This window comes from Cebus imitator, unplaced genomic scaffold (genome assembly GCF_001604975.1).
Source record: "Cebus imitator isolate Cc_AM_T3 unplaced genomic scaffold, Cebus_imitator-1.0 Scaffold32, whole genome shotgun sequence".
Taxonomy (NCBI): domain Eukaryota; kingdom Metazoa; phylum Chordata; class Mammalia; order Primates; family Cebidae; genus Cebus; species Cebus imitator.
The window spans coordinates 2,764,595-2,780,167 of NW_016107347.1; the positions used below are offsets into that span (position 1 = coordinate 2,764,595).

Genomic DNA, 15,573 nt, shown 5'->3' on the forward strand with positions numbered 1-15,573 from the left:
AGTAGAGACGGGGTTTCACCATGTTGACCAGGATGGTCTCGATCTCTTGACCTCGTGATCCACCCGCCTCGGCCTCCCAAAGTGCTGGGATTACAGGCTTGAGCCACCGCGCCCGGCCTGGTTAGCTACTTTTGAATAGTAGCTCACATTCTTGTTGGCTGATGAGTACACAGCTTGGTACTGACATACTAACATTGGAATCATGCTTTCAAAACACTAAAAAATTCCCTTACAGTATTGGCTTTCTTTAAAAATCACTGGAATTGTCAAATTTACCATTGTAGTATTATTTCAATGAAAACTATTAGGTTGAACCATATGAAATGGCCCATACTTGATCATTTTTGATATCAAAAAAACAGCAATTTCAAATAATGCTACCTTATACAAAACCTACCTTGGGAAGAGCCAACATAACAAGCAGCTTCTTTTCCTTTGCACATTCAAAAACCCTATCTGCTTGGAGGCTGAGATAGCTTCCATCCATACTAAGTGGAATCTTTTTTATTTTTCATGAATGCAATCTCAATAACACAGACAGCCCTTCCCCCAAACCCTCCCATATTAACTGCCCTTATTTGTAGGGCAGCTAGTTACGGTTGGGGAAATAGATCAAGCAGACAAAGCTAACTGCTAAGTCCAAGAACTTATGTACCCAGGACAGTAACCTCATATAGCACCATTTTCTATCAGGATTGTTCAGTCCTTATATTTATTGAAAAAAAAAAATTGGGACAAAGTATACATTCGCTAAGCAATGTAATTGAATAGTTGATCATTATTTTAATAATTTCTTTCATTTCCCCACTATATTTGTAAGGACAAATAGCAGACTTCCAAAGCTTTTTCAAGTAACTTCCTGGTTTATGTATTCTTCACATAAAAACTGTGCTTCTACACAAAATTAGTGCTTCGGATGAGTCAGAATTTAGAAGACGTAAATCTATAACCCAGTTTAGGTAATTGTTTAAATGGGTTAAGGAAAAGCTTTCAGCTTCCCCTTTTTGAGCCTTGATTACTACTTTCCTTCCCCCAGGCCTTCTAGCTTGCTTACCAAAAAAAGAGAATTTGCAATTCTATGAATTATTGCACAGTGTAAACCCACTTTCCTCCTATAGATGTGGCCAACATACAGTTCAAATACACAAAGCACATACACTTGAGAGTCACACTCAGACAATTTAACCGAACAACAGAAACACACCAGCCCCCAAGGATACCACCAATGCACGTATTCATCAACCCCTGCCAACCCAGTCTGGCAGGCATCCATCACCCAGCAAGTGGTCCTAGTAACTTCTCCTGTAGGCTCCAGGTCTGACTCCTACTTCACACTATCATATGTCCCTAGAGACATGAGCACAATTCAACGCAACCAATGATTATTAAGCAACCTCTTTGTGCTGAATACCATATTCTTTCCTTTTAATTCTTTAGCCATAGTCCCAGTCACACCAAGTACAGCTTGGTTTAGTTCCCCAATCTTCCCAGACATTCGGGTTTCTGCAGTAACTCCATCCAGTCTCCCTAAAGCAAGAGTTCTTTTTTTTAAAGATGGAATCTCACTCTGTCGCAGAGGCTGAAGTGCAGTGGCTCAATCTCGGCTCACTGCAACCTCCACCTCCCAAGTTCAAGCGATTCTCCTACCTCAGCCTCCCAAGTAGCTAGGGCCACAGGTGTATGTCACCATGCTTAGCTATAAAGCAAGAGTTCTTAACCTGGGTTCACATGTAGGGTTAAGGGGTCCATAAAGTAGGGTGAAAATAATCCTGCATCTTTATTGTCATTTTTACCCCTAATGGAAATTTAGCATTTCTTCAGTCATGAATGTAGACAATAAACCACAGATATTTTCATATCACAGCTGCTGAAGATATATTGAAATGTTATTTATACTCATCAGTACTTTGAAATTTGGTGGTTAATAGATCTACCTCTAGATTTGGTATGTAATGCATAAATAAGAAGCAAACGACTGCATTACAATTTATTTAAATATTTTGATACCTGCATTTCAATATGATCAATTTCCTCTATAATCTTATGCATTTTATTTTATGCATTTAAAACATTATTCTGAGATGGGGTCTATTTGGTTTACCAGATGTTAATGGAAACTGTCCCACAAAAAGTACCTGCTATCTGGTTGAAAGTATTCCATTACCTGCTCAACTCATCTGATTCTCCCTTCTACCTCCAAATTTCCTCTTCTTCCATCCTATTCTAACATAGATAAATGCCTCTAGATCAGGCAAGTCCCTCTGTATGGCCCTCAGCAAAGCCAAGAGAATCTTTCTGCATTTCTAGGTCTCTCCGTGGTCAGTTTCCACTTCCACTCACAGGTGAAATCCAGAATCTTCTTTTAGCTTACTAAGTACTTTCATAGCCTTTCTTTCCATCCAGTCATATCTGCAAGGCATATTTATCCCATCAAACCTTAATATCAGGCAAAGCTTGAGGTCTCCTTTCAGTTTGGGGCACAAAGCTTTTTTACTGTCTCTTGGGATAATTGGCCTAGGAAGATGAGTAAAGCCAGGGCCAAGCAAAACTGGCAGATCTGGCAACACACGCAAATGTAAAAAACACTGGAATTACATGCATGGGACTCAACTGAGCACTGCGCCTCCCTGGAACTCAAGGATGTCTAGGCAAGCCAAGAACTGTCATCAATAAGTCAAAGTTTATTGCTAACATCAGAAATATATGGCGCAGTTATTTTTGTAGTGACTAAATTGTCCTGTTCCATCACCCAGCACCCTGAGTTGACCACCTCCTGTGACAATAGAAACATAAAGGATTATAAAACTTACTCAGAAAGAGAAAGACAGATGCCACATATGAGATGCCTGCCATTTGGGCCAGCACAGTCCTTTCCTGTCCCCGCAGTGTCACTAACCTTCAGAGGCTGAGTGACAAATGCTGTGCTCTCACTGCAAAGTAAAGAGGAAGCAATAGTGTGGTTTCCAGCCCGCTGAGAAGCAGAGATGGTTTGCAAAAAGCAAAACCGGTTACATTATGTAGCTCTTTGCTAATCACTCGAATTTGAGAGTACAAAAGTTATCTTCATGGTTAAGCCAACAGATATAGATAAAACTAAGAAAAGATGGGCCTCAACCTGGCTCAGTATGTGTCATTTGGTAATGGTGAGAGAATTTAAGTAAACTAAATGAATAAAAAAGCAATCAGAAATGTTCTCTTTGTGGCCCTACTTCTCTGTTCTTGGGAAAGGAAATGAGTGAGAAATTGGAGAAGGCCCCTGGAAAACATGAACGTGGGGCAACACGAGGTGGTGGTGAAGGTTACAGGCTCTAGAGTCAGGTTGCTTGGGTTTGCATGCAGTTTCTAGTTTTAGTAGCTATGTAAACTTAGAAAACTTAATTAACCTTTCTAACCCTCATTGCTAAAATGAGGATACTAATAGTATGTGCCCCATAAGATTAGATTACTGTGAATGCCAAATGAGCTGATTTATTTAAAGCACTTAAAACAATACCTGGTACATAGTAAGTGCTCAATGAATATTAGCTACCATCATCACCATCGTGAGACATTCAAGTAAATCTTCATCTGCCCTATGAAGCTACCTTTGCAAAAATTGTAACAGTGAGAAAGTTATGACAGTGAAAGGGATCTCAGCTAACCAACTCCATCTTGCTTCAAACCTCCAAGCTGCCCTTGTTCATTCCTGGATGTAAGCCAAACTAACTTTGGGAGGAATTTAGCTTACAGTTTAATTTTGAAACAAGGAGGATAACTGCCCTTTCTGGAAACAAATCCCCTTCTTGCCTGGGAGCAGACTTCCTTAGTAGGACTAACAAATTAGACACAAGATTGGAAATCATGGTTTAGGAGTCATGCAGCCAGAAGCCACACAATTCCAACCTCCCCAGTTGTTCCTAGGGATGTCACTACCGTAAAACCTAAGTTGGTGCTCAAGGTATTTTTCAGACCCTGCATTCTGATGCACCAGCTGGCACCACCCAGGCTGATAATCTGGCTCAGCCAATTCTTTGATCCCACCCAGGAACAGAAGACTGCAAGAAGAGCCCCCTTCCATCCCCTGTGATGTCATCTCCAAAATGGTCAATCAGCACTCCCCACTCCCTGGCCTGCTATATTATCCTTAATAACTCCAGACTGAATTTTCAGGGAGACTGATTTGAGTAATAAAACTCTGGTTTCCCACTTAGCTGGTTCTGTGTGAATTACGCTCTTTCTCTGTTGCAATTCTCCTGTCTTGATAAATCAGTTCTATCAGGGCAGCAGGCAAGGAGAACTCATCGGGCAGTTGCAATAATGGGCAGTTATACCGATGTGAACCCAGATGCCAAGGGTGGCAGAGGAATGCCTAAATGCAACAGTCGGCCCTGAACATAGGCTAATTTAATACTACGCTAGTGTTAGACTTCTCAGGAAGCTTCCACTTAAATCAGATAATCACAAGGCGACGTGTCAACAATCAGTGGGGCACCTATGGGGGTGGTGAAAATTTGTAGGCAGGAGGGAACGTCAGGATGGATTGAGCTGGGCCAGGTGAGTCAATGAGTCATCTAGAGAGGCAGGGAGCCAAGGTACAGTTGGGGAGAAACCGTCTAGCATAAACGGTTATGTAACACACAGGCTATACATAAACAACCTGTAACACACAGGATGTACTATCTTCTGGAATAAAGTTTGAAAGAAGGATCTATACAGGCAGGACGGGCAGATCTTAGTGGGCTTTGTGTGCAAAGCCTAAGAGCTTGGCTTTTATTAATACCTTGAAGAAGAGGGGAGCTATTAAGATTTTTTTTCTTTTTTTTTTTTTGAGATCAAGTTTCGCTCTTGTTGCCCAGGCTGGAATGCAATGGAGCGATCTCTGCTTACTGCAACCTCCACCTCCTGGGTTCAAGAGATTCTCCTGCCTCAGTCTCCCAAGTAGCTGGGATTATAGGCATGTGCTATCATGCCTGGGTAATTTTGTATTTTTAATAGAGACGGGGTTTCCCCATGTTAGTCAGGCTGGTCTCAAACTCCCAACCTCAGGTGATCAGCCTGCCTCAGCCTCCCAAAGTGCTGGGATTACAGGGGTGAGCCATTGCACCTGGCCTTCTAAGATTTTTAGTAGGAGTACAGCCTGGTTGGATTTTCCTTTTAAGTTGAATTCCTTATGTGTGCATTGCTAACAGGTTGAAAGGTAAAGCAGGGAGACAAGGCTAGAAGCAAGAAGACCAGTTACAAGATTTTTGCAGTTGTCTCTGTGAGCAATCATAAGGGCCTGAAGTAGGGCATTTAAAATAGAGACAAAGGTGGGATAGACAAAATAATCAAATAGTTATTGAGTACTCCCTGTGCAGTAAGCACCGTACCAGGTGCTGGATTTCCATACATAATTAAGATACAGCCTGAAGGACCTGCTGTTTGTGCCATGTGGCATGGTGGAGGTGAGCAGGTAAGAACTTGACTGTCACATCAGAGATATCAGAGAAGGAAGAGGGCATGTCTAATCTGGAGAGAATGAATGAGAGGTCAGTAAAATCTTTAGGAGCTAGGTGGCATTTTTAAGTAAAATTTGTTTTCCTCATGAGAATTATAGTAGAATGGGGTAACATTCTACAAATTCAGGTCTGGAAGCATCTAACTTTATCTGTCTATCTATGTATCTATGTATCTATCTATCTGTCTATCGATTTATCTACCTATGTATCTGTCTGTGTATCTATACATCTATCCCTCCATTCACTCATCCATTCTTCTGGTTTTATTCATTAGCAATGATACTTAACAATTAGCCCCCCAGTGAGGGTCAAGTTACAAATATTAAAGTCTTAAGTGAAAGGCCCTGTACCTCCCTTTTCAAGGTACTATGCAAGGCTTGGGAGACAAAAGAGGTGTAAGAGGGCCCTGACCTCCAGGAACTTGGGATCTACTTTAATAAACAACTGAGATTTAAAAAAAAAAAAACAAAAAACAAAAAACAGCAGCCATATATGGAAAACATCGGTCTGGTATCTGACTTATTGCTCAGGCAAGAAATAAACTGAATTAATAGGCTGAAAAGGCAGGGAATAGTGGCAGGAGGTCATTCAGAAAAGGCTGGTTTTAAAGTCGGTCCTTGGACATCTGGTATGATGCAAATAGGCAGGGAGGAGAAGGAAGGACATTTCAGTGTGGATAAATACAATGTACAGAGGCAGAGGCAGGGACGAGCAGGTTGTATTTAGGGAAGAACTGAAGGGCAGTCTGACTAGGATGGAGATTTCAAACCAACTCTCCAGGCTGCTAACTGTAAAATCAGTGAGGCTCAAATTACAGGAATTTATTCACCATTTCAGTTGGAGAAGTTGGGGGTCACCCCCAGGCACCAACACTTTAAGCAAATGTGGTGAATGGATTAGTTACTACCGTGTAACAATCACAAAACTTCGGTGGCTTGCAACAGTAAACATTTATTTCTGTTGACAAGGGTGGCTCTGTGCATGCGGCTGTGTTCTGCTGACAGGAGCCGGACGGTCTAGGATGGCCTTGGATCGGACAACTCAGTTCTCTTCCGCCTGTCTCTCACATCTCTCTGGCGGGCTGGACTGGCACATTTTCATGGTAATGTCAGGGGTGCAAAAGAACTAGTGGAAACACAACAGCATCTCTTTTTTTTTTTTTTTTTTTTTTTTTTAGACAGAGTTTCACTCATGTTACCCAGGCTGGAGTGCAATGGCGCGATCTCGGCTCACCGCAACCTCCGCCTCCTGGGTTCAGGCAATTCTCCTGCCTCAGCCTCCTGAGTAGCTGGGATTACAGGCACACGCCACCATGCCCAGCTAATTTTTTGTAGTTTTAGTAGAGACGGGGTTTCACCATGTTGACCAGGATGGTCTCGATCTCTTGACCTCGTGATCCACCCGCCTCGGCCTCCCAAAGTGCTGGGATTACAGGCGTGAGCCACCGTGCCCGGCCACAACAGCATCTCTTAAAGCTTCTGCTTGCATCGTGACCACCATGGGCCTAAGCAAGCCACGGCCAAGTCCAAAACCAAGAGATGGGTTAAGATATATTCTGCCCCTTTATGGAGGAGAACTGAAAAGTGACAGAGCAAAGGGAGAGATTAACACAAACAAACCGAGGTCATCAATGCAATCAATCTGCCATGTGCACTGAAAAGGGAATTATTTTAGAAATAAGCATTGACCACAGAGACAATCATTGCCAATAATAGAGAATATCCTGTATCCATAAAATATATATAACCCAGTAAATGCTATGCGATTTCTCATTCCTGGCTGTTGCCAAAATATTTTTTCTCTTTCCATTTTAGTGGCTTCATTTCTGCCAGAATTTAACATTGACAGGGTGCTCCTGCTTCTTTTCTGGAGGGAAAAAAGCAGCTTTCTGTTGTCAAGAAAAAAAAAGAAAGAAAAGAAAAAATAGAGCCAGCAAGAGAGACAGTTATTCTATTACCTTGGGAACTGTTGCACTGCAATTGTATCATTTGAAAGGAATGTAAAAATGTAATTCCTGAGTCAGATGGAGGGAGAGAGAGACAGTACCAGACAAAGAAACAGGAATGAACTAAAGGAAAAACAAATTCTGTTCTAGTTCCTGGAAGATTAATAAAGAGTTCTTTTTCTCAGGTTGATATGCTCCAATATCAGTTCCACAGAACCATAGACATTGCAGGTGTTATGGCCTCTGAGCATAAGCACTCAGGCCCAAGAAATATGTAAACAGGGACCTTTTACACATCAGGCTCTGTGCAAGGCACTTTACAGATACAGTTTTATAGAATGACTCAGGTCACTATGTGGTAGGTATCACTAATCCCATTTTACAGATGAGAAAACAGACTCAGAGTATATCAATATCATATGGCTGGAAAATGGCTGGATTCTAAGGCTGCCTTCTCACTTTTGGTTCATAGCTCTTTCTAACAAACCTAGCTAGCTGCTCATGATTTACAGGAGGTAGAGTATAAGACAGTGAAGAGCTGGAGGAGGGGGAAAAACCCTAAGGGGTCAGCGGGAGGCTGATCATGATTTCATCATTTTCCCCACTTGAGCTCTCTGAATTCAGGTCAAATTGATTCCTGCTCCACAGGGCCTGGACCTGCCCATGTAAGGGAGGCCGTGCAGTTGAGCCTCACCTCTGCATGTGTATAACACCAAGCAGTCACACTACAAGAAGGGACCTTGGTGATCTCAGTCAACTTCCTCATACAACAAAGGAAGAAACGGAGGACTTGCATAGCCCAGTTGTGACCTGGCACCTGTGATGGAGGATGAAGTCCAGGTCCCAACTCCCCGGCCTTCTTGCTCTTCCTTCCCACTGGCCTGGCTTCACCAGGAGCTGATGAATTAACCAAGGCTGAAGGGGTTTTCAAGGTGGGTGACAACTCTTCCTATCTGTGGGGAAGGCATGACCTAGCTTTCTATGGAGGAGGCAAAAAGCATGGGGTATAAACTAGGGCGAATTTAGCTTCCTGGCCAAAGAGGAGAAAGAGAAACAGATGGGATTCCCAGGCCGTCTCCTGTTTTCTAAGTGAACGCTTCCTTGGGAAGGGCTATTCTTTAAATTTCTTATGGAGGGTCCATTGACAACAAGATCTGATTAAAAAAAAAAAATTGGGGGAGGGGATCAGAATAGGTCTTAAAGAGAGGCAGAAAGGGCTTTCGGCTTTCGGCTCGGAGGAGGCCAAGGTGCAACTTTCTTCGGTTGTCCCCAATCCGGGTTCATCCGACACCAGCCGCCTCCACCATGCTGCCGAAGTTCGACCCCAACGAGATCAAAGTCATATACCTGAGGTGCACTGGGGGTGAAGTCGGTGCCACTTCTGTGCTTGCCCCCAAGATCGCCCCCCTGGGTCTGTCTCCAAAAAAGATTGGTGATGACATTGCCAAGGCAACGGGTGACTGGAAGGGCCTGAGGATTACAGTGAAACTGACCGTTCAGAACAGACAGGCCCAGATTGAGGTGGTGCCTTCTGCCTCTGCCCTGATCATCAAAGCCCTCAAGGAACCGCCAAGAGACAGAAAGAAACAGAAAAACATTAAACACAGTGGGAATATCACTTTCGATCAGATTGTCAACATTGCTCGACAGATGTGGCACCAATCTTTAGCCAGAGAACTCTCTGGAACCATTAAAGAGATCCTGGGGACTGCCCAGTCTGTGGGCTGTAATGTTGATGGCCGCCATCCTCACAACATCATAGATGACATCAACAGTGGTGCTGTGGAATGCCCAGCTAGTTAAGAAGCACAAAGGAAAATATGTCAATAAAGGTCATTTAACAACTGGTGGGGGAAAAAAAAGGCAGAAAGGAGGAGAGGGGACAGGAAGCTCCCTTTACCTAGACCCTAGAGCTCTCCTACCCCCTTGGGGCCAGACATCCATCCACTGCTTATTCAGCCCGTCAAGCTCCAGTGTCTCCTATCCTACTAAATAGCTACATTTTTACCCTAGTTCCAAATCACCTCCTTTCCCCTCCTGTCTTCAAACTTCTGACCGTTTCCTGGTGTTCTGCATTCTGTGTGATTTCCTAATTCTCACTGCCACTTGGGCCCACTGAAATCTGGGCATGGATCCACGCAGACTCCCTGGGTCACAACAGTGAACACTGACCTGGTCTTTCTGTGGCATCAGGTGTGGCTGGCCATTGACAAACTTGCTTGCAATTCTTTCCTTCCTCCTCTGACACCACTGTCTCACTCACCCCTCTGGAAGTTCTTTCTCAGCCTGCTTCTCACTGGTTTCTCTTCTCCAGGCCACTTGACATTATAATTTTCTCCGAGGTTCTGTCTTTAACCCTTCTTTCCCCACACTGCTGCGTCTCATTCCCCATCCCTATAATGACAATCTCAAATAGATCTCCCATTCAGTTTCCCCCTTAATCTCTAGACCATCTATCTGGTGTTGAATATCTCCACTTGAAGGTTCCTCAGGAAACTCAAACTTGAGTCTAAAGCTGAAATCATTGTTTTCTGTTTTCACAGGTATTGTCCATCATGGCCGAATGTACCAGTGTCAATGCAGACCCATGGCTGGACTCCATGCTTCACATCCAGTTATGAAATCCTATCAGTTCTCCCTAAAATCTTTTATGAATTAATTCTGCCTGTTGCCATCACAGTTGAGGATCTTGAGTTTTCATCTGGATTAATGTAGCCCCTTTGGTCTTCCGGCTTTGTCTCTCCCTGCTATCTGCTGACAGAGTTGATCTAAAATACAAGCATAGCCATTAGCTTTACAAATTTTTCTTTCGGTAGCTCCAAAACATTTCTAGAGGATCAGGTCCAAACTTTTTGACACGATCCCTGTGAGCTGGCCCTGGGGAATGCTCTTACCACCCTATCCTTTAACTTCCAACCTTCAGAAGTACAGAATCACTTATATTTCTCTCGATGCATCTTACCATTTTTTCTTTCTCTCACTTTGCAAATGTTACCGCCTTTGCTTGGAATCTTGTTCCATCCCTGCCTGGTAAATGCCTATTCATTTAAAACTTTTAAAATCTGGGTTTGCATCTCCTATGTGAAAACTTTCTTAACACTTTGGATAGAAATCTAAAGGAAGGTTTGTGCTATGTCAGTGAATAAGTTTACTTATTATATGGTAATAAAATGAATTATTTATATAACTCCCTATCTTGTAAGACTATGAATTTCATAAAGGCAGGGGGCTAGTTCTTACTCATTTTTCTATCTATGCAACAAATACTTAACAAATGCCTGGCATATTCAGGCACTGAGGCTGGTGTAATGATTTAGAACATGCATAGACTGTGGAGTCAGAAAGATTTGGATTCAAATATTGAGCAAATTACTTGACTTCTTTATGTCTCCATGTCCTCATTTATAAAAATGGGGACAGTAACAGTAGAAACTTTCTTATCTGACACAATTCGGGCTGTTAGTTGATCAAGGGAACATGTCAGGTAAATGTGGGAATATAAAAAGACTTCCATGGATCTTAGACATTTTATTTCTACCTCAACCTATACACGCACCTTTGTTCAGTCTCCTGACGCAGGCCCAGGCCTTTCTGCTGAACATGGGTCGCTGCCTGGAGTCTCTCGCCACGTTCTTGGATAAACAAAACCTATGATGTCTTCTCTACAAATTTCAGGTTTGACTTCTTTAAACTGGGGTAAGAACGTAAGCATTTGTGGAGCCAGTGGGATGTAGAGCCCTTCAATGTTTTTGCTATCCCCCCATCCACTCCATCTTTTACACTTATTTTGCCCACACCTAAATGGATAGCATTTTTTTTAAAAAAAGCAATTTGCTTTTATTGAGTTTTTTCAGAGAATTCATGTTTTTATTGACACCTCTTACTTTTAAACATTGTGGTAAAAAGCATAACATTGAACTTACTATCGTAACCATTATAAATGTACCACTTAGTCGTGTTAAGTATAGTTACCTTGTTGTGCGACAGATCTCCATAACTTTTTCACCTTGCCACACTGAAACTCTAGACCCACTATAATTTCCCCTCCCCCCTTCACAAGATACAAGAGCTGGGGGGAGGGGAAATTAGTGTAAGGTGAAAAGGTAAGCTCTCAACCTTACCGTTCCTTCTTCTGTGATATATGACTGGAATCATACATATCTGTCCTTGTGACTGGCTTATTTCACTTAGGTCCTCAAGGTTCATCCACGTTGTAATGTATTACAGGATTTCCTTGTTAAAGGCTGCATGATATTCCATTGTCACATTTCCTTTATCTATTCATCTGTTGCATCAGCAGGGGGTCAGTTACCTTCACCTCTTGATACTGAGAATACTGTTGTGATGAATATGGGTATGCAGCTATCTCTTTGAGATACTGCTTTAAATTCTTTTGGATATATACCCAGAAGTGCAACGGCTGGATCATTTGGTAATTCCATTTAATTGTGTGAGGAAACTCCACGCTGTTTTCCTTCGCAGCTGCACCATCTTATATCTCCACCAACAGAGCACAAGAGTTCTAATTCCTCCACATTCTCATGAACACCTGCTATTTCCTGTTCTTTCCATAGCGGTCGCCCTAAGGCACATCAAGTGATGCCTCATTGCGGTTTTGATTAGCACTTCTCCTGTGATGAGTGATACTGATCGCCCTTTCATAGGTTTGCTTCCCCTTTCTGTATCTTCTTTGGGGAGTTGTTTATTCAAGTCCTTTGCCCATTTTTTTAAAAAAAATTTTTACAGGTTTTTGGGGAACAGGCTGTGTTTGGTTGCATGAATAAGTTCTCTAGTGGTGATTTCTGAGATTTTGGTCCAGTCATCACCTGAGCAGTGTACACTGTACCCAGTGTGTAGTCTTTTATCCCTCACCCCCCTCCCACCCCAAAATCCATTGTATCAATCTTTTTTTTTTTTCACTGTTCAAGTTTATTGGGGGTTTTAGTTGGTGTAACACTTGGATAGTTGGTTGCATTGTTTATATGTAGATCTTTTTACATCGTATGGTAATGTACACTACTGATATATATAGTTCACAAAATAAGATCCTTTGGAACAAGACATGTGATATCGGATCTATACACTGAATGCCAGGATGTGACTGACTGGGAAAAAATGTTGGACTAGGCATGTTCAGTGAAGGAGCCAGGAAGTTATATAACAAAGGAACATCTCTCTGGCTCAAGGGGCAACTGCAGCATGTGCAGCATTGGCAGTGGTGCCTCAGAGGTGGCAGGACTATTTCACACTAACCAGTTTAGGACTACACAAGGTTACCACCATCCAGCATCAGGACATAGCTGTAGGACTTTACAAACCATTCCTATTTCTAACTTCTGGAATTGATGTTTTTCCCAGTCCATCTTAAAATATGACTGCTTTAATCACAGATCAGATAAAAAGGACAACATGCACAACCTCCAGCTAAAATCCTGTTGTAGCCTAGACAGTAAAATGGTATGACATCAGAAGACTTTAAAACTGCAGCTCTTTTTGGATCCCTTAAAGTGTGTCCACACGCTTCTTCAAATGGGCCTCTTCCTCAGGAGTCAGAGTCACCTTCACAATGTCTAGATTCCATTTTGTCCCAAAACACTAAGGAAGACATCATCCTTTATTCCATAGAGACCCTTAATCATGGTGGAAATTGCATGCACCTGCCTAAGATTCTTCATGATAGTCTCTGCCAAATCTGCCACAGAGAGTCCAATGGCCCAGGATGTGTAGCCTTTGAGTTTGATCACCTCGTAAGCACTCTCAACCACCTGCTTGTGAACCTCTTTCCACTGTTCCTTATCTGTATCAGTTCCTAAATCTGGGTGCAGAATCTTCAGGGAGACACCAGCAACATTCACTCCACTCCATACAGGCACACTGGAATCCCCATGTTCCCCAAGGACCCACCCATGACAGCTTAATGGGTGAGCTCCCAGCCTTTCCCCCATCAGGTAACGGAATCGGGCTGAATCCAGATTGCAACCCCTTCTAATAACACAGTTTTTGGGAAAGCCACTTATCTTCCAAGCCACATAGGTCAAGCTATCCACTGGATTTGAAACAATAGGCAACTTGCAGTTCGGGCTGTATTTTACAACATTAGGAATGATGAATTTAAAGATGTTCACGTTACGCTGGACCAAATTAAGACGGCTTTCTCCCTCTTGCTGACGTGCCCCAGCCATAATATGACCAGCTTGGAGTTTGCAGTTACATTATAGTCTTTGCCAGAGACAATCTTGGTGTTCTAAGGAAAAGGCTGCCATGTTGGAGATCCATCATCTCTCCCTTCAATTTGTCTTCAATGACATCAACGAAAGCAAGCTCATCTGCCAAGTCCTTCATTAAGATACCGATGGCACAGGCCATGCCAAACAGCACCAACCCCAACAACTGTAATCTTATTCTGGGAAGTCTGTTCTTCCTTTAGAAGATTGTGAATCAGCCTATCCTTGAGAGTTGCCATTTTGGACTTGGAGCCAAAAGGAACCAGGAATGCACGTCAGACGGGCGTCGGGGGCGCACAGCAGTGGGATCCGGACTCGGCGGCAGCTGCTCCAGCACTCCTGTATCATTCTTATGCCTTTGTGTCCTCACAGCTTAGCTCCCACTTATAAGGGAGAACGTACCATGTTTGGTTTTCCATTCCGGAGGCACTTCACTCAGAGTCTCCAACTCCATCCAGGTTGCTGCAAATGCCCTTATTTCACTCCTTTTAATGCTTTGCCCATTTTAACATCAGGTTACTTTTTATTATACAACAAAGTCACATATATATTCTGGATATTAGCTCCTTATCAGATACCTAAGTTTTTTTTGAGACAGAGTCTCACTCCGTCGCCCAGGCTGGAGTGCAGTGGTGCAATCTCAGCTCACTGTCACCTCCTCCTCCCAGGTTCAAGCAATTCTCCTGCCTCAGCCCTCCAAGTAGCTGGGACTACAGGTGCCTGCCACCATGCCCAGCTAATTTTTTTTTGTATATATTTTTAGTAGAGATGGGGTTTCACCATGTTAGCCAGGATGGTCTCAGTCTCCTGACCTCGTGATCCACCCGCCTTGGCCTCTCAAAGTGCTGGGATTACAAGCATGAGCCACCGTACCCGGCCGATATACGATTTTTAAATATTTTCTTCCCTTTTGTAGGTTGTCTTTTTACTTTGTTGGTCTTTTCCTTTGACATGTATGCAGAAGCTAAATTTGTGTAGTCTCATTTGTCTATTTTTTTTTTTTTTTTTCATTTTTTTACTTGAGCTTTTGGTGTCATACCCAAGACATTATTTCCAAATCCAAAGTATTAAAGCTTTCCTCCTATGTTTTCTTCTAGGAGTTTATAGGTTTAAGTCTTATGTTTAGGTCTTTAATTCATTTTAATTTCTGTGGATGGTGTAAGGTAAGAGTCTGGCTTCATTCTTCTGTATGTGGACATGCAATTTTACCAACGGCACTTTTGAACACCCCTTTGGCATTCATATTTCACTGGTTTACATACTATTTAACAAATGCATATAATCACAGTAACCAGAACTGTTGGCACAGGTAGGTTGGAGAATGCACAGAACAGGACAGACTGAAGTGACCATCATCACGTCTCTTGGTGGAGCTGAGCCACCCAGGTGTCTATAAGCCTCAGCAGTCTCCAAGCCCTGAGCAGAGTGTATGCAATAATCACCTATTTTTATTTTCTGTTTATTGATGCCTTAACATCTGGGCTCTTCCTAATCCTGGAGAGACTGCCCTACAAGGGCTAGCCAATTCCTAGAGCTAGTTAAGGACTCTCTTGAGAAAAGCCTTTCATATGCATACCAGCCAATGCACAGCCTACACTCCACAACCTCCTCCACTGAGTTCTTGCACTGAGGACCACTACCCCCTTTCCCTAATCACCCCAGGATTAGGTACCAGACAACTAGGGACAACCCCTATGCCCTAGAGCTTGCTGAAATTATTCAACCTAGCCACCCCTAAGCCTGTCCACTCTGCCTCACCCATTCCTTCCTGCAAAACCACAATAAAGCCCCATGCCTGTTTCCCCTGTGCCCTCACCCTGGTGCTTCCCTGTACGGCCTCCCATAGTGTGGTATGCCCCTTCCTCTTGGGCTCTATGAATATAAAAAACTATCTTTCAATGCCAATTGTCTCCTGATCTGCTGGCCC

At 42.9% G+C, this 15,573-nt stretch overlaps 2 protein-coding genes and 1 pseudogene across 3 annotated transcripts in view; 1 reads left to right on the forward strand and 2 right to left on the reverse strand.

The window, feature by feature from the left end:
• The window catches only part of CD101 (CD101 molecule), a 37,719-nt gene extending 34,797 nt beyond the window's left edge, over positions 1-2,922 (reverse strand). The window contains exon 1 of the mRNA XM_017524182.2: positions 2,811-2,922. Within this exon, the coding sequence (XP_017379671.1) occupies positions 2,811-2,853 (43 nt within the window). The 5' untranslated portion in view covers positions 2,854-2,922. The remainder of the gene's footprint in view (positions 1-2,810) is intronic.
• A 5,449-nt stretch (positions 2,923-8,371) lies between these two features.
• On the forward strand, positions 8,372-9,273 carry LOC108301127 (60S ribosomal protein L12-like). The gene is made up of 2 exons (XM_037736998.1): positions 8,372-8,377; positions 8,670-9,273. Exon 2 carries the CDS (start codon positions 8,728-8,730, stop codon positions 9,223-9,225), a length of 498 nt encoding a protein of 165 aa, XP_037592926.1. The 5' UTR covers positions 8,372-8,377; positions 8,670-8,727; the 3' UTR covers positions 9,226-9,273.
• Positions 9,274-12,752: 3,479 nt separating this feature from the next.
• Positions 12,753-13,996, reverse strand: LOC108301130 (annotated as a pseudogene). The gene has a single exon (XR_005199369.1). The product of XR_005199369.1 is annotated as an L-lactate dehydrogenase A chain-like (transcript).
• Between the last annotated feature and the right edge of the window lie 1,577 nt (positions 13,997-15,573).

Bases quoted from the DNA above. Each gene is read 5' to 3' on its own strand.
- LOC108301127 (XM_037736998.1), top strand. From the start codon at position 8,728: ATGCTGCCGAAGTTCGACCCCAACGAGATCAAAGTCATATACCTGAGG.